General features: G+C 43.9%; 1 protein-coding gene across 3 annotated transcripts in view; it reads left to right on the forward strand.

The window, feature by feature from the left end:
• LOC138638232 (transient receptor potential cation channel subfamily V member 6-like) overlaps positions 1-16,060 on the forward strand; it is a 129,224-nt gene that overhangs the window by 20,250 nt on the left and 92,914 nt on the right. For all 3 annotated transcript variants that reach the window (XM_069727381.1, XM_069727379.1, XM_069727380.1), the window contains exon 3: positions 3,000-3,122. In XM_069727381.1, coding sequence (XP_069583482.1) covers positions 3,000-3,122 — 123 coding nt within the window. The remainder of the gene's footprint in view (positions 1-2,999; positions 3,123-16,060) is intronic.

Consider the following 16,060-nt stretch of genomic DNA (forward strand, 5'->3'; position numbering starts at 1 on the left):
AAGCTTTTGTTGAAGAGCCTCATTAGTACTGGGCCCCAGGGGCTTAGCAATGGCCCCAGACATAGCTGATGTCACTGGCACTCCCTGTTGTTGAGGTGCCTCTGCCATGGGTTGTGCAGGATCCTGATCCCGAGGTGCCTCTGCCAGCTGGAGACGTATAGCGCTCTCCTTTAATTGGGCAAATGTCAATTCAGGGTTTTTAAAAACAAGCATGCTCACATGCCCCCGGTGAGAAGGGGTGTAGAGTCCCTCAATAAATTGATCTCTTAGCAGTTTATCCGCTCCGGTGTTAAAAATGGATTCAGCCAGTGTAAGTGATTTAAGGGCTTCCTGCAGGTTTAAGGCAAAGTCTCTCATGCCCTCATTAGCTTTTTGTTTGCAATTAAAGAATCGTATTTTAGCTTTGCTGCTGGCCGTGGTTTCAAATAGCTTTTAATCCAGCAAATATGCGTTCAACAGTGCCTTTTAGATCAGCTGCCCATGCTGTGACTTCTCGCTTAGCATGGCCACTTGACTGCATCATCAGGAGACTAACACGCTGAACTTCACCCACGGGGAACATGTCAAAATGGGCCAGCATCTTTTCTCTGAAATTGTCAAGGGTATTAGGCTCACCTTCATACATTGGAAGCCACGGGCCACCCGGGGTATGTGGCATCAGCACCGGCATGATGGGCGCCACTCCTTGCACCGCTGCGCTGCTGGACTCTCTATCGACACTCTGTCTTTCAGCTGCATTAGCGTCGCCGGGTGCTGCGACGTCTCCGTGCTGCGACATACTGTGCCCCCTTAGTTAATCCGGACCCTTCCGGTCCTCCGCTTCCGTCGGGATAGTGTAGATTCGTTCCGCTGTGCAGCAGGATTGGTTTTCCCCTTGCTCTGACGTCAGAGCGCTCAGCTTAATGCCGCCCACAATGACACGCCCCCTGCTTCTCCCGCCCGCCGCGCGCTCCGTAATGGCGGATTCTGAAGTTTTTCAGTCAGACTGGGGCTCAAGTAATGGCATAGCCCAATTAACAGTCTCGTGCTTAATGGTTACGAGGTGATTACCTCAGGGGATGGCGGCCATCTTTACTCCATTATAACCAATGGGGAAAAGTCACTTTCAATAGTTTTCAATGGGGAACGGAATTTTCTTTAATAAAGTCAATTTTCAAGATTTTTCATCCAAGTTTTCACAGTTTTGGGCTCCAATCACGGCACACAATACCCGGTATACGGGCTGGCTCGATCCTGTTCGTGACGCCAATTGTGACGCCCAGGAGACCGGGGTACCCAACACCGGACCAATGGGGTCTGTCTCTTGAGGGGGATGTCACGGGTGGCTTGACCCGGTGCTGTGGCCTCAGGCAATGCACAGTGTAAAGGGTATCGTGAGGGAACAGGCTCTTACTTGATCAGCAGCAGGTTCTCCCAGCGGTGATGATCCCAATCCTGGATAGATGGCTATTGTCCAAATGAAAGACTGAGGCACTGAAACGTTTAACCAGTTTACTTTAACAAAAAAAGAATTTACAACCAGTCCTGTCACCGGAGTCTGTATGGGAACTTTGAGTTACTTTGACCCTACCGGGGTCTTCGCCGCTTATTGTGCGCAATTTCTGTGTGGCCCTGCTGCTGTATGTGAACTGGCTGCCGGCCCAATCTGTCCCCTCCGGGTCCTGGTTCGACGGGCAACCCGAGTCCTTTTATCGGCTTACCCCCTCCGGGAGTACCGCTGAACTCTGTGTCTGTTGCTGCGTCCGGCCCTAGTGAAGCTGATATCACCTCACGTTTTTCCGGTTGCTGTATTATATGTAATGAATACAGCCACGGATCCGGTATCCGTCTTTGCGCCTGTTCTGGGTAGTGATTAATGCTACCCGGTTCTCATAATGTCCTTTTTCTCTATCCCTCTTCTCCTCAGGCCGGTGATTTGGGCCTGGAAACCGTCATAGGGCTGTTAGAAATTCAGCTGTATGACCTCTCACTTTCAGCTCCTTAGCCCAACTGCCAGTTCTTCTCTCAGACCAGAATGGATCAAGGGGAGTCTCTGGAGCTCCCCCTTCTGGCCGGAGGAGGTAGTGCAGTCTTGCTATTTTAGTATTTGTATTCAGTGTCAGTAACTATATTTGTGGCAAATACCTCTAGGGGTGCCACAATAGTGTTCTGCCTATCCTAGCACAGGCAAATGATCACACCACTGAAAGAGCAAATTTACCCTGTGAGCTCCTTTACCTTTCCAATAATAGCTGATCTCCTGAACCATTTCTACTATGCAATAATACAAGAAATGACTATTACCATATAGACTGTAGGTATGCAACCCTAAACTGTACATTATGACCTCCAGTTAGTGACGGTGTGGTGGACCTGGCAATATATTATAATATATACATATAAATTGGGCAGCATGGTGGCGCAGTGGTTAGCACTGCAGCCTTGCAGCGCTGGGGTCCTGGGTTCTAATCCCACCCAGGACAACATCTGCAAAGAGTTTGTATGTTCTTTCCGTGTTTGCGTGGGTTTCCTCCGGGCACTCCGGTTTCCTCCCACATTCCAAAGACATACTGATAGGGATTCTAGATTGTGAGCCCCATCGGGGACAGTGATGATAATGTGTGCAAAACTGTAAAGCGCTGCGGAATATGTTAGCGCTATATAAAAATAAAGATTATTATTATTAATTAATTATTTTAAAATAGAACCATTAGTCTGGGGGTAATTAAATAATTATTTTGTGACAAAATATAAAGAAAACCTTTCAAGGGGTTTTCGGAGATTAAAAAAACATGACTGCTTTATTTGCTTTCTTTCAGAAACAGTGTCATCCCTGCTAAAGGGTTGTCCATGGTATTGCAGCTCAGCTCCACTCACTTCAGAGGGGCTGGTTCTAAAATGAGGCAGCTGTGATTTTATAGACATGGTCAACCCCTTTAAATACAGTTATTATTCCAAGAAAATACATTGCTGGGAACATTATTTGAAGACATTATGATTGTATTTCTTTTATGTTATAGGTGCCATGGGAGAAAATGCAGTCCACATAGCAGCACTGTACAATAATAAGGAAGCTCTAGCTACATTGTTGGATGCTTTCCCTTTCCTGGTAAATACACCTATAGAATGTGACATATATAAAGGTAAGAGGTTGTGACAGTCAAATGTATACCATATACATCATGGGGCAAATGCCCTTTGCGCCCAGGGCATGGGTTTTGGAACGTATATACTTGTGCGAGGATTGCATCGTAATGCTCGGACTGGCTACCTGCTCACCTGACCTGAGTGTGACAGCCCAATGTACTTCTATAGAGCTGTCACGCTCAGGTCAGAAGAGCCAACACCCAGTCCAAGGATTGCAATGCGATCCCTGTGCGAGTAATACAGCCATCCGTCTGCACCCTAATAATCAATCATGCATTTATTACACTAAAAGGGAGTGATCATCTGACCATGGAAAAGTATAGGATTAACATCATCAAGTTCTCCAAAGCTAACAGATTGTACAATGAGACTTAACCCCTTAATGACGACCAACATGTCTTTTTTTTTTACCTGAGAAATATGAAAATAACTTCCTTGGACAGATAAACATACAGCCATGGTTTTCTCTGAAGGCTACGTATCCCCCATATGCTGCCATCAATAATAACTGCAGCATCTAGATGGTGAACAAAGTGATAGGACTGCCTCTGTAACCCCATCAGAATCCTGAGATCGTGATTGTGTGATCCCATTGATTTCCATCCAAGGCCAAGTAATGGCCTTGGGGATCTGCCAGTCATGGTGACCTGTCAGGATTTAAGTGGAAAAAATATAATTTTTCATTTCATTCATTGATTAATTCATTCAACGTAATTCTTGTAAAGCACCTGAAGGGTTAACAAACTACTTCAAGCAGTTTTTTTCAATACTTTGAAGCGTGCTGTTTTTAAAATGCTAATGATTTGAGGGGTCGCTTAATATAGAGGCCCCTCAAAGTCACTTCATAAATTGAATAGATCTCGGAAAAATATAAGTATTGTAAATGTCCTTGAAAAATTGGTGCTAAACTTTGAGACGTTCTAACACCCTAACAAAATAAAAAAACATTTGAAAAATGATGCTGATGTAAAGTAGACATAAGGGAAATGTTACTTGTACTACACAAAATAGTTGTTAATATCTGGTTTAAGGGCATAAACATTAAAAGATTGTATATTGCAAATTTCTGAAATAAGCACAAAAGAGATTGACCTAAATTTATCACTAACATAAAGTACAATGTGTCACAAAAAAAAACAATCTCAGAATCACTGGGATATATTGAAACATTTTAGATTATTACTTCATAAAGTGAAGTTGGTTAGATTTGAAAAATTTGGCTTGGTCACTAAGGGGTTAAAGACACTGCATTGTTTTTTTTTTAATCCGTAGTTTATACCCTTTCCTAATCTTCCAAGCAGTCACTTATTCTGGCTATACATTGCCTTGACTTATTGTCGTTTATTAGCCAATATTGATAACATTTTTGAGTTCTATGAAAACTTATGCTTACTGGGTGTTTAGACTAAGAATACATCATGGGTGGAGAGATAGTAGGTTAAAGAGGTAACCCACTACTGGGACAACTATATTCCCACATATAAATTTAATAGAGCCTATACTCCCCTACAGTGCGGGCGTCTTTCCAGCAATGCCAGCACCAGGTCCCTCAGGCTCACATGCTGTAGTAAGGGTATGTGAACCCTGCAGCCAATCAGCAGCCATTTCACTCTCATTTCCTTAGGAATAAGATGACATCTGGAAGAAATGAGAGCTGCGGCTGCTCTCTGACTTCCTCTGAAGATCAGTTACATCGGAAGGAATGGAGAGTGAAGTGTCTTCCGATTAGTTGCAGGGCTCAAGTGACATAGCAACAGTGCTCGAACCCTGAGAGACATGGTGCTGACATTGCTGGAATGGCGCTGAAGGCGAATAAAGGCTGTTATTCAGAAGGGGTCCTCCGAGCAGTGGGCAACCCCTTTAACCACATCATAATTTGTGACTTAGAGGCACTGAAGTTTTTTTATATACCACTGCCAGAGGCATAGCTAGTCACCTTAGGGAATGAGGTGCAAACATCTGGGCCGGCCGCTAACCAGATAACCATGTTTACAACTACAGGTGTGCACCCTAATTGTGGTTATAAGGGAGCCTTAGTAGATGATGTTACTGAGAATAAATCTCTATACAAACACCAACACTAATATTACCACCACATGGTGACCATTCACATAGTAGTAGTTACCAGAAAGATTACAGTACAGTTATAGATAATGACTTACTGCTGACGTTCTTTCTGATGGGGTCACTTTTCCCATCTTTTCCATCTGGCCCAGACCAACATGACAACCTCTTCCAGCCACGACTCGCCTGCAGAGTTTACAATAAAGTCACAAAATCCTCATCCCACTGTCACCCCAATGCTGAGCCACAGCTGCTGTGTATGTCTTTATTATTGTAACTGCTGCATGCACAAAACAGGGCTCCTCTTACTGCTCCGCATTATACCTACCACTGTGCCCCTCTAGAGCAGACATCTCTATGGAGCAACCAGGGGCCCAGGACGACCTAAGCGGGACAATTTCCACCTTCAAAGCAGGCGAAATTGTGCATTGTGATGAACTATTGAACTGTAAAGTGCCCATGTACTGTTTGTGCACAGGGTCTGTGTCTGCCAGTGGTGTTCCTTACAAAGTAAAATGCCCCTTTGTGCCCTTTAGATGGCAAAATTGCCCTCTAGAAAATATATTAATGCAATGTGCAAGTGCCCCTCAAAAAATATAAAACTGTGCACATTGTGACCCCTATGTAATAGGGGTCCTGGTGAGTCCTGGTGCAGTGAGGTCACCATGCCGCCCCACGTCGTCCAGTGCAAGATCCTGCCATTCTATGCAGGCTTAAAGTAACTTAAGGTCTACAGAATGGAGATTTGTAGTGCAGGGACACTATGCTTCCTTATTTTACCGCACAGCATATCTATATCACAGTATTAACTGCATATACAGGGGGGGGAATAAGTATTTGATCCCTTGCTGATTTTGTAAGTTTGCCCACTGACAAAGGCATGAACAGTCTATAATTTTAAGGGTAGGTTAATTTTAACATTGAGAGATAGAATATCAAAAATAAAATCCAGAAAATCACAATGTATAAATCTATAAATTTATTTGCATTTTGCAGTGAGAAATTAGTATTTGATCCCCTACCAACCAGTAAGAGTCCTGGCTCCTACAGACCAGTTAGACGGTCGCAATCAACTCGTTGTCTGCGAGTTAACTTTATTTATATAGCACCAACATATTCCACAGCGCTTTTCAGTTTAACAGTTTCAAACGCGAGTCATAAGTAACAACCTTAACAATACAATAATTAAAGCCAAATAAGATGACCCTGCTCATGAGAGCTTCCAATCTACAATGAGGTGGGGGAGATATAAAGTACAGGTGTGTATTTACAATAATGTATTTACAATGATGGTCCAGCCATTTTGAAGGAGTGGGGGATAGATGAAGATAGTGAATGGGGCTACACACGCGCCCTTACACATAAAATGACTTTGATTAGGGAACGTGATAGGCCGCTCTGAACAAATATGTTTTGAGGGCACGCCTAAAACTATGCAAAATGTGAATGGTCCTAATTTCTTGGGGTAGAGCATTCCAGCGGATTGGCGCAGCGCGGGAAAAGTCTTGGAGACGGTAGTCGGAGGTACGGATTAGTGAAGAGGTTAGTCTAAAGTGATTTGCAGAGCGTAGAGGTTGGTTAGGCTGATAGACAGAAATAAGGGAGGAGATGTAAGGGGGTGCCGCACTGTGAAGAGCTTTGTGGGTGAGAACAAGTACTTTCAATTGGATCCTATAATGAAAGGGCAGCCAGTGTAATGACTGGTGAAGAGTGGCTGCATCTGAATACCGATTAGCCAGGTAGATGACCCTGGCTGCTGCATTAAGGATAGACTGAAGAGGGGAAAGTGGAGTGAGGGGGCGGTCAATTAATAGAGTATTACAGTAGTCCAGGCAGGAGTGGATCAGGGCAACAGTGAGGGTTTTTGTTGTTTTCATGGTGAGAAAAGGGCGGATTCTAGAGATGTTCTTTAGGTGTAAGCGGCACGAGCGGGCAAGAGATTGTATATGGGAAGTGAAGGAGAGATTGGTGTCAAACATAAAACCCAGACAGCGCGCCTGCTGCCGGGGTGTTATTATGGTGCCACCCATGGAGAGGGAAATGTCAGATTTAGGGAGGTTATTAAACAGTGGGAGAAGAAGAAGTTCAGTTTTGGAGAGGTTGAGTTTCAGATAGAGGGCGGACATGATGTCGGAGACTGAGGACAGACAGTCACTGGCGTTCTGCAGTACAGTGGGAGTAAGGTCAGGGGATGACATATATAGTTGTGTGTGATCGGCATAAAGATGGTACTGAAAGTCAAATCTGCTGATGGTCTGTCCAATTGGGGCCGTGTAGAGAGAGAAGTGAGCCAAGGACTGAGCCCTGAGGTACCCTGACAGTGAGAGGAAGAGGGGACGAAGTGGAGCCAACGAACAAAACACTAAAGGAGCGGTCAGAAAGATAGGATGAGAACCAGGAGAGGGCAATATCCTTAATGCCTAGTGACTGGAGCCTAGAAAGTAGGAGATGGTGGACAACAGTGTCAAAAGCTGCAGAGAGGTCGAGAAGAATGAGCAGAAAGTGGTCATCGCTACACTTTGCTGTCAGAAGGTCATTGGTCACTTTAATGAGTGCAGTTTCTGTCGAATGTAGGGGGCAGAAGCCGGACTTTAAAGGGTCTAGGAGGGAGTGAGTGGAGAGGTAACAGGTAAAGCGGGAGTAGACCAGGCGCTCCAAGAGTTTAGAGATGAAGGGGAGGTTAGAGACTAGTCTGCAGTTATTTGTGCAGGATGGATCGAGAGAGGGTTTCTTTAATAATGGAGTAATGATAGAGTGTTTGAAGGAGGATGGGAAGATGCCAGAGGAGATCGAGAGAATAAAAATTTTAGTTAGGTGAGTTGTGACGATTGGAGAGACCGACTGGAGGAGATGTGAGGGAATGGGGATGGTTGTGCATGTAGTTGGACGAGAAAAAGAAAGGAGTCTGGAGACTTCGTCTATGATGGGATCAAATGTGGAGAGTGAGCCAGGGGAAATGCAGCGAGGGATGGGAGTCACAGCACATAGTGACTGGGAGCGGATTTCCTGTCAGATATTATCTATTTTCTCTATAAAGTGGGAGGCCAGGTCATCAGCACAAATGTCTATGATAGGGGCTTGTGCTTTTGGCCTGAGGAGGGAGTGAAAGGTGTCAAAAAGTTTCTTGCGGTTGTTGGATAGTGAGGAGATCAGGGTGGTGTAGTAGGTCTGTTTGGTGAGGTGAAGGGCAGAGTTATAGGTTCTTAACATAAATTTGAAGTGTATGAAGTCTTCTGGTGTGCGAGTTTTCCTCCATAAGCGTTCAGCACTTCTAGAGCATCGCTGGAGAAGCCGAGTTTGTGATGTGAGCCAGGGCTGTTTTACTCTGTGCTTGGAGGTTCTGAGGGTGAGGGGTGCTACTTGGTCCAGGGTGCTATGTAAGACAGCTGTCTTACATAGTCACCTGTATAAAAGACTCCTGTCCACAGACTCAATTAACCCCTTAAGCCCCGAGGGTGGTTTGCACGTTAATGACCGGGCCAATTTTTGCAATTCTGACCACTGTCCCTTTATGAGGTTATAACTCTGGAACGCTTCAACGGATCCTGGTGATTCTGACAATGTTTTCTCATGACATATTGTACTTCATGAAAGTGGTAAAATTTATTTGATATTACCTGCGTTTATTTGTGAAAAAAATGGAAATTTGGTGAAAATTTTGAACATTTCGCAATTTTTCCACTTTGAATTTTGATGCCCTTAAATCACAGAGATATGTCACACAAAATACTTAATAAGTAACATTTCCCACATGTCTACTTTACATCAGCACAATTTTGCAAACAATTTTTTTTTGTTAGGGAGTTATAAGGGTTAAAATTTGACCAGCAATTTCTCATTTTTACAACATGAGATGCTCAAAACCACATTCAGGAAGTTTATTAACCCTTCTGGTGCTTCACAGGAATTTTTGGAATGTTTAAAAAAAATGAACATTTAATTTTTTTTCACAAAAAATTTACTTCAGCTCCAGTTTGTTATATTTTACAAAGGGTAAGAGGAGAAAATGGACCCCAAAAGTTGTTGTACAATTTGTCCTGAGTACCCCGTTACCCCATATGTGGAGGTAAACCACTGTTTGGGCGCATGGCAGAGCTCGAAAGGGAAGGAGCGCCATTTGACTTTTCAATGCAAAATTGGCTGGAATTTAGATGGGACGCCATGTTGCTTTTGGAGGGCCACTAATGTGCCTAAACATTGAAACCCCCACACAAGTGACACCATTTTGGAAAGTAGACCCTCTAAGAAACTTATCTAGATGTGTGGTGAGCACTTTGACCCACCAAGTGCTTCACAGAAGTTTATAATGTAGAGCTGTAAAAATAAAAAATAATATTTTTTCACAAAAATGAAATTTTCGCCCCCAATTTTTTATTTTCCCAAGGTTAACAGAAGAAATTGTACCCCAAACGTTGTTGTGCAATTTGTACTGGGTACGCTGATATCCCCTTTTTTGGGGATAAACCACTGTTTGGGTGCATGGCAGAGCTCGGAAGGGAAGGAGCAATCGACTTTTCAATGCAAAATTGGCTGGAATTGAGATGGGACGCGATGTTGCGTTTGGAGAGCCCCAGATGTGCCTAAACAATACAAACCCCAAATTCTAACTGAAACCCTAACCCAAACACACCCCTAATCCCAACCACACCCCTAACCCCAACCCTAACCACACCCCTAACTCCAACACACCCTTAACCCCAACCATAACCCTAACCACACCCCTAACCCTAACCACACCCCTAACCCTAATCCCAACCGTAAATGTAATCCAAACCCTAACCCCAACCCTAACCCTAAACCCAACCCTAACCCTAACCCTAACTCTAACCCTAGCCCTAACCCAAGCCCTAACCCTAATGGGAAAATGGAAATAAATACATTTTTAATTTTTTTTTAATTTTTCCCTAACTAAGGGGGTGATGAAGGGGGTTTGATTTACTTTTATAGCGGGTTTTTTAGCGGATTTTTATGATTGGCAGCTGTCACAGACTAAAAGACGCTTTTTACTGCAAAAAATATTTTTCTGCGTTACCACATTTTGAGAGCTATAATTTTTCCATATTTTGGTCCACAGAGTAATGTGAGGTCTTGTTTTTTGCGGGACGAGTTGACGTTTTTATTGGTAACATTTTCGGGTAAGTGACATTTTTTGATCGCTTTTTATTCCGATTTTTGTGAGGCATAATGACAAAAAACAGCTATTCATGAATTTCTTTTGGGGGGGGGAAGGGCGTTTATACCGTTCCGTGTGTGGTAAAATTGATGAAGCAGTTTTATTCTTCGGGTCAGTACGATTACAGAAATACCTCATTTAGATTATTTTTTTATGTTTTGGCGCTTTTATACGATAAAAACTATTTTATAGAATAAAGAATTATTTTTGCATCGCTTTATTCTGAGGATTATAACTTTTTTATTTTTTCACTGATGACGCTGTATGGTGGCTCATTTTTTGCGGGACAAGATGACATTTTCAGCGGTACTATGGTTATTTATATCTGTCTTTTTGATCGCGTGCTATTCCACTTTTTGTTTGGTGGTATGATAATAAAGGGTTGTTTTTTGCCTCGATTTTTTATTTTTTAACGGTGTTCACTGAAGGGGTTTACTAGTGGGACAGTTTTATAGGTCGGGTTGTTACGGATGCAGCGATACTAAATATGTGTACTTTTATTGTTTTTTTTTTTTATTTTGATAATGGAATGTATTTATTGGAACAATATATATATATTTTTATTTATTTAGGATTTTTTTTTTTTTTTTTACACATGTAATTTTTTTTTTTTACTTTTTTACTTTGCCCCAGGGGGGGCAACACATTATATTGAGAGATCGCTGATCTGACACTTTGCTGTGCACTGTGTCAGATCAGCGATCACAGAGGCACAGCAGGGAGGCTTGCCGGCGCCTGCTCTGAGCAGGCGCTGGTAAGCCACCTCCCTGCAGGACCTGGATGCAGCCCTTTGGCCATTTTGGATCCGGGCCTGCAGGGAGGAGGTAAGAGACCCTCGGAGCCAGGTGATCACATCGAGTTGCTCCGAGGGTCTCAGGGAAGCACTCAGGGAGCCCCTTCCCTGCGCGATGCTTCCCTATACCGCCGTAACACTGTGATCATGTTTGATCGCAGTGTGCCAGGTGTTAATGTGCCGGGGGTGGCCCATGACCACTCCTGGCACATAGTGCCAGATGTCAGCTGCGATAGTCAGCTGACACCTGGCCACGATCGGCCGCGCTCCCCCCATGAGCGCAGTTGATCGCACTGGACGGACTATTCCGTCACTGGGAATTAAGTCCCAGTCACCGTGACGGGATAGTACGTCCAATGGGATTAAGGGGTTAATCAGTCAGACTCTAACCTCTACAAAATGGGCAAGACCAAATAGCTTTCTAAGGATGTCAGGGACAAGACATAGACCTGCTCAAAGCTGTAATGGGCTACAAAACTATAAGTAAGACGCTGGGTGAGAAGGAGACAACTGTTGGTGTAATAGTAGGAAAATGGAAGAAATACAAAATGACTGTCAATCGACATCGATCTAGTGCACCATGCAAAATCTCACCTCTTGGGGTATCCTTGATCATGAGGAAGGTGAGAGATCAGCCTAAAACTACATGGGGGAACATGTTAATGATCTCAAGGTAGCTGGGACCACAATCACCAAGAAAACCATTGGTAACACATTACACCATAAAGGTTTAAAATCCTGCAGTGCCCGCAAGGTCCCCCTGCTCAAGAAAGCACATGTGCAGGCCAATCTGAAGTTTGCTAATGAACACCTGGATGATTCTGTGAGTAACATAGTAACATAGTTAGTAAGGCCGAAAAAAGACATTTGTCCATCCAGTTCAGCCTATATTCCATCATAATAAATCCCCAGATCTACGTCCTTCTACAGAACCTAATAATTGTATGATACAATATTGTTCTACTCCAGGAAGACATCTAGGCCTCTCTTGAACCCCTCGACTGAGTTCGCCATCACCACCTCCTCAGGCAAGCAATTCCAGATTCTCACTGCCCTAACAGTAAAGAATCCTCTTCTATGTTGGTGGAAAAACCTTCTCTCCTACAGACGCAAAGAATGCCCCCTTGTGCCCGTCACCTTCCTTGGTATAAACAGATCCTCAGCGAGATATTTGTATTGTCCCCTTATATACTTATACATGGTTATTAGATCGCCCCTCAGTCGTCTTTTTTCTAGACTAAATAATCCTAATTTCGCTAATCTATCTGGGTATTGTAGTTCTCCCATCCCCTTTATTAATTTTGTTGCCCTCCTTTGTACTCTCTCTAGTTCCATTATATCCTTCCTGAGCACCGGTGCCCAAAACTGGACACAGTACTCCATGTGCGGTCTAACTAGGGATTTGTACAGAGGCAGTATAATGCTCTCATCATGTGTATCCAGACCTCTTTTAATGCACCCCATGATCCTGTTTGCCTTGGCAGCTGCTGCCTGGCACTGGCTGCTCCAGGTAAGTTTATCATTAACTAGGATCCCCAAGTCCTTCTCCCTGTCAGATTTACCCAGTGGTTTCCCATTCAGTGTGTAATGGCGATATTGATTCCTTCTTCCCATGTGTATAACCTTACATTTATCATTGTTAAACCTCATCTGCCACCTTTCAGCCCAAGTTTCCAACTTATCCAGATCCATCTGTAGCAGAATACTATCTTCTCTTGTATTAACTGCTTTACATAGTTTTGTATCATCTGCAAATATCGACATTTTACTGCGTAAACCTTCTACCAGATCATTAATGAATATGTTGAAGAGAACAGGTCCCAATACTGACCCCTGCGGTACCCCACTGGTCACAGCGACCCAGTTAGAGACTATACCATTTATAACCACCCTCTGCTTTCTATCACTAAGCCAGTTACTAACCCATTTACACACATTTTCCCCCAGACCAAGCATTCTCATTTTGTGTACCAACCTCTTGTGCGGCACGGTATCAAACGCTTTGGAAAAATCGAGATATACCACGTCCAATGACTCACCGTGGTCCAGCCTATAGCTTACCTCTTCATAAAAACTGATTAGATTGGTTTGACAGGAGCGATTTCTCATAAACCCATGCTGATATGGAGTTAAACAGTTATTCTCATTGAGATAATCCAGAATAACATCCCTCAGAAACCCTTCAAATATTTTACCAACAATAGAGGTTAGACTTACTGGCCTATAATTTCCAGGTTCACTTTTAGAGCCCTTTTTGAATATTGGCACCACATTTGCTATGCGCCAGTCCTGCGGAACAGACCCTGTCGCTATAGAGTCCCTAAAAATAAGAAATAATGGGATTGGGAGAATGTGATATGGTCAAATGATAAAAAAATTGAGGTCTTTGGCATTAACTCAACTGGCCATGTTTGGAGGAAGAGAAATAATGCCTATGACCCAAAGAACACCATCCCCACTGTCAAGCATCGAGGTGGAAACATTATGTTTTGGGGTATTTCTCTGCTAAGGGCACAGGACTACTTCACCACATCAATGGGAGAATTATTATTATTTATTATTATAGCGCCATTAATTCCACGGCACTTTACATGTGAGGACGTGTGTACATAATAAAAACAAGTACAGTAATCTTAAACAATACAAGTCACGACTGGTACAGGAGGAGAGCGGACCCTGCCCTTGAGGGTTCACAATGTACAAGGGATGGGTGAGGATACAGTAGGCAAGTGTAGAGCTGGTTATGCAGTAGTTTGGTCGATTGGAGGTTACTGCAGGTTGTAGGCTTGTCGGAAGAGGTAGATCTACAGGTTCTTTTTGAAGGTTTCTGTGGTAGGCTAGAGTCTGATATGTTGTGATAAAGAGTTCCAGAGTGGGGTGATGTGTAAAAGAAATCTTGTATATAAAAGGGGAGTAGAGAAGGAGATCTTGTGAGGATCAGAGGTTGCGTGCAGGTAAGTACGGGAGACGAGGTCACAGATGTATGGAGTACACAAATTGTGGATGGCTTTGTATGCCATGGTTAGTGTTTTGAACTGGAGTCTTTGGGTAATGGGGAGCCAATGCAGGGATTGACAGAGGAGAGAGGCCAAGGAATGGATGGAGCCATGTACCGTAAAATCCTGAGTGACAACTTCCCTCCTTCAGGACATTAAAAATGGGTCGTGGCTGGGTCTTCCAGCAAGACAATGACCCAAAACATACAGCCAAGGCAACAAATGAGTGACTCAAAAAGAAGCACATTAAGGTCATGGAGTGGCCTAGCCAGTTTCCAGACCTTAATCCCATAGAAAACTTATGGAGGGAGTTGAAGCTCCGAGTTGCCAAGCGACAGCCTCAAAATCTTAATGATTTAGAGATGATTTGCAAAAAGGAGTGGACCAAAATAGCTCCTGACATGTGCACAAACCTCATCATCAACTGCAAAAAACATCTGACTGCTGTGCTTGCCAACAAGGGTTTTGCCACCAAGTATTGTCTTGTGGGGGATCAAATACTTATTTCTTACAGCAAAATGCAAATAAATGTACCATATTTGTACCATGCTTTGGGGAAAATGCGGGTGCGTTTTATGGTCGGAATATACTTACAAATACTATGGCGGTCTGACGCTACAGCGTCCCTTCCCAGGCTGGTGTAGCAGTTGTGATCCTTTGTGGGGTGGCGGCAGTGGTCTTCATCTGTGGTATGGCGAGGTTCCGCCAGCATTTCATGAAAGCCCGGAGGCCCCCTGCAGGTTCAGTGCTGTGATGCGGTAGCCTCTGGGAAAATGGCCACCGGGGCAGCGTATGCTCAGATTCAGATCTCGGCAACAAAATCTCGTCCAAAGATCTCGTCTCTTGAGATCTCGTTGCCGACATCTGAATCTCGGCCATTTTCCTGCAGGCCACCGCATGCTCAGATTCAGATCTCGGCAACGAGATCTCGTCCCAAGATCGTGTGACGATATCTCGTTGCCGAGATCTGAATCTGAGCATGTGCTGCCCCTGGCGGCCATTTTCCTGGAGGCCACCGCATCACAGCACTGGATCTGCGGGGACCTCCGGGCTTTCACGAAATGCCACCGCCAGAGGAGCACCGCCACCGCCGCCCCACAGAGGAGCACCACAGAGCACCACCACCGCCCCACTGAGGAGCACCACCACCGCCGCACCAGGCTGAGATGGGATTTCCCAGAGGCCACCGCACCAGCCTGGACCACCGAACAACCCCTGTGACCACTCTTCCACCTGTGCCCATCCCCCCAGTAAGCTGAAATTGGACTGTAAGACGGACCCCCATGTGACACATTATATTTTTTTCCCTATTTTCCTTCTGAAAAATTGTGGTGCGTCTTATAGTCCGAAAAATACGGTATATAATTTATGCAAAGTGATTTTCAGGATTTTATTTTTGATATTTTATCTCTCAATTTTAATATTAACCTACCCATAAAATTATAGACTGTTCATGTCTTTGTCAGCGGGCAAACTTACAAAATCGGCAAGGGATCAAATACTTATTTCCCCCAATGTAGTTAAGAGTAGTGGTTACCCCATTTGGGCCCAGGGTAACTTCACCCACTGAATATAATAAGAGACATGTCAATGGGTTGCAGTGAGACTCGATGGCCAATTAAATGTCTTTGGTCTACAAGGAACCCTGTTGGCATCAAAGTTTGGTGATTAGAATAACAATTTTAGAACTCAAGTAAATATAAGGTTTTCTAAATTCCTAAAAGGATACAATGAATATGTAGAGAGGCTCTAAAAGTCCACATGAAATGCTACTAGAGATAAAACAACAGAAGGGCATTCTGTTAGTACTGTGCAGTCACTGCTCTGCATTAACACAAAGCACTGATGGGTAACTGATGGTCTTTAGAAATAGGACAGTAACAACAGTGCCACTTATAGGTTATGAGA

The sequence above is a fragment of the Ranitomeya imitator genome, chromosome 5 (genome assembly GCF_032444005.1).
Source record: "Ranitomeya imitator isolate aRanImi1 chromosome 5, aRanImi1.pri, whole genome shotgun sequence".
In the NCBI taxonomy this organism is placed as follows: domain Eukaryota; kingdom Metazoa; phylum Chordata; class Amphibia; order Anura; family Dendrobatidae; genus Ranitomeya; species Ranitomeya imitator.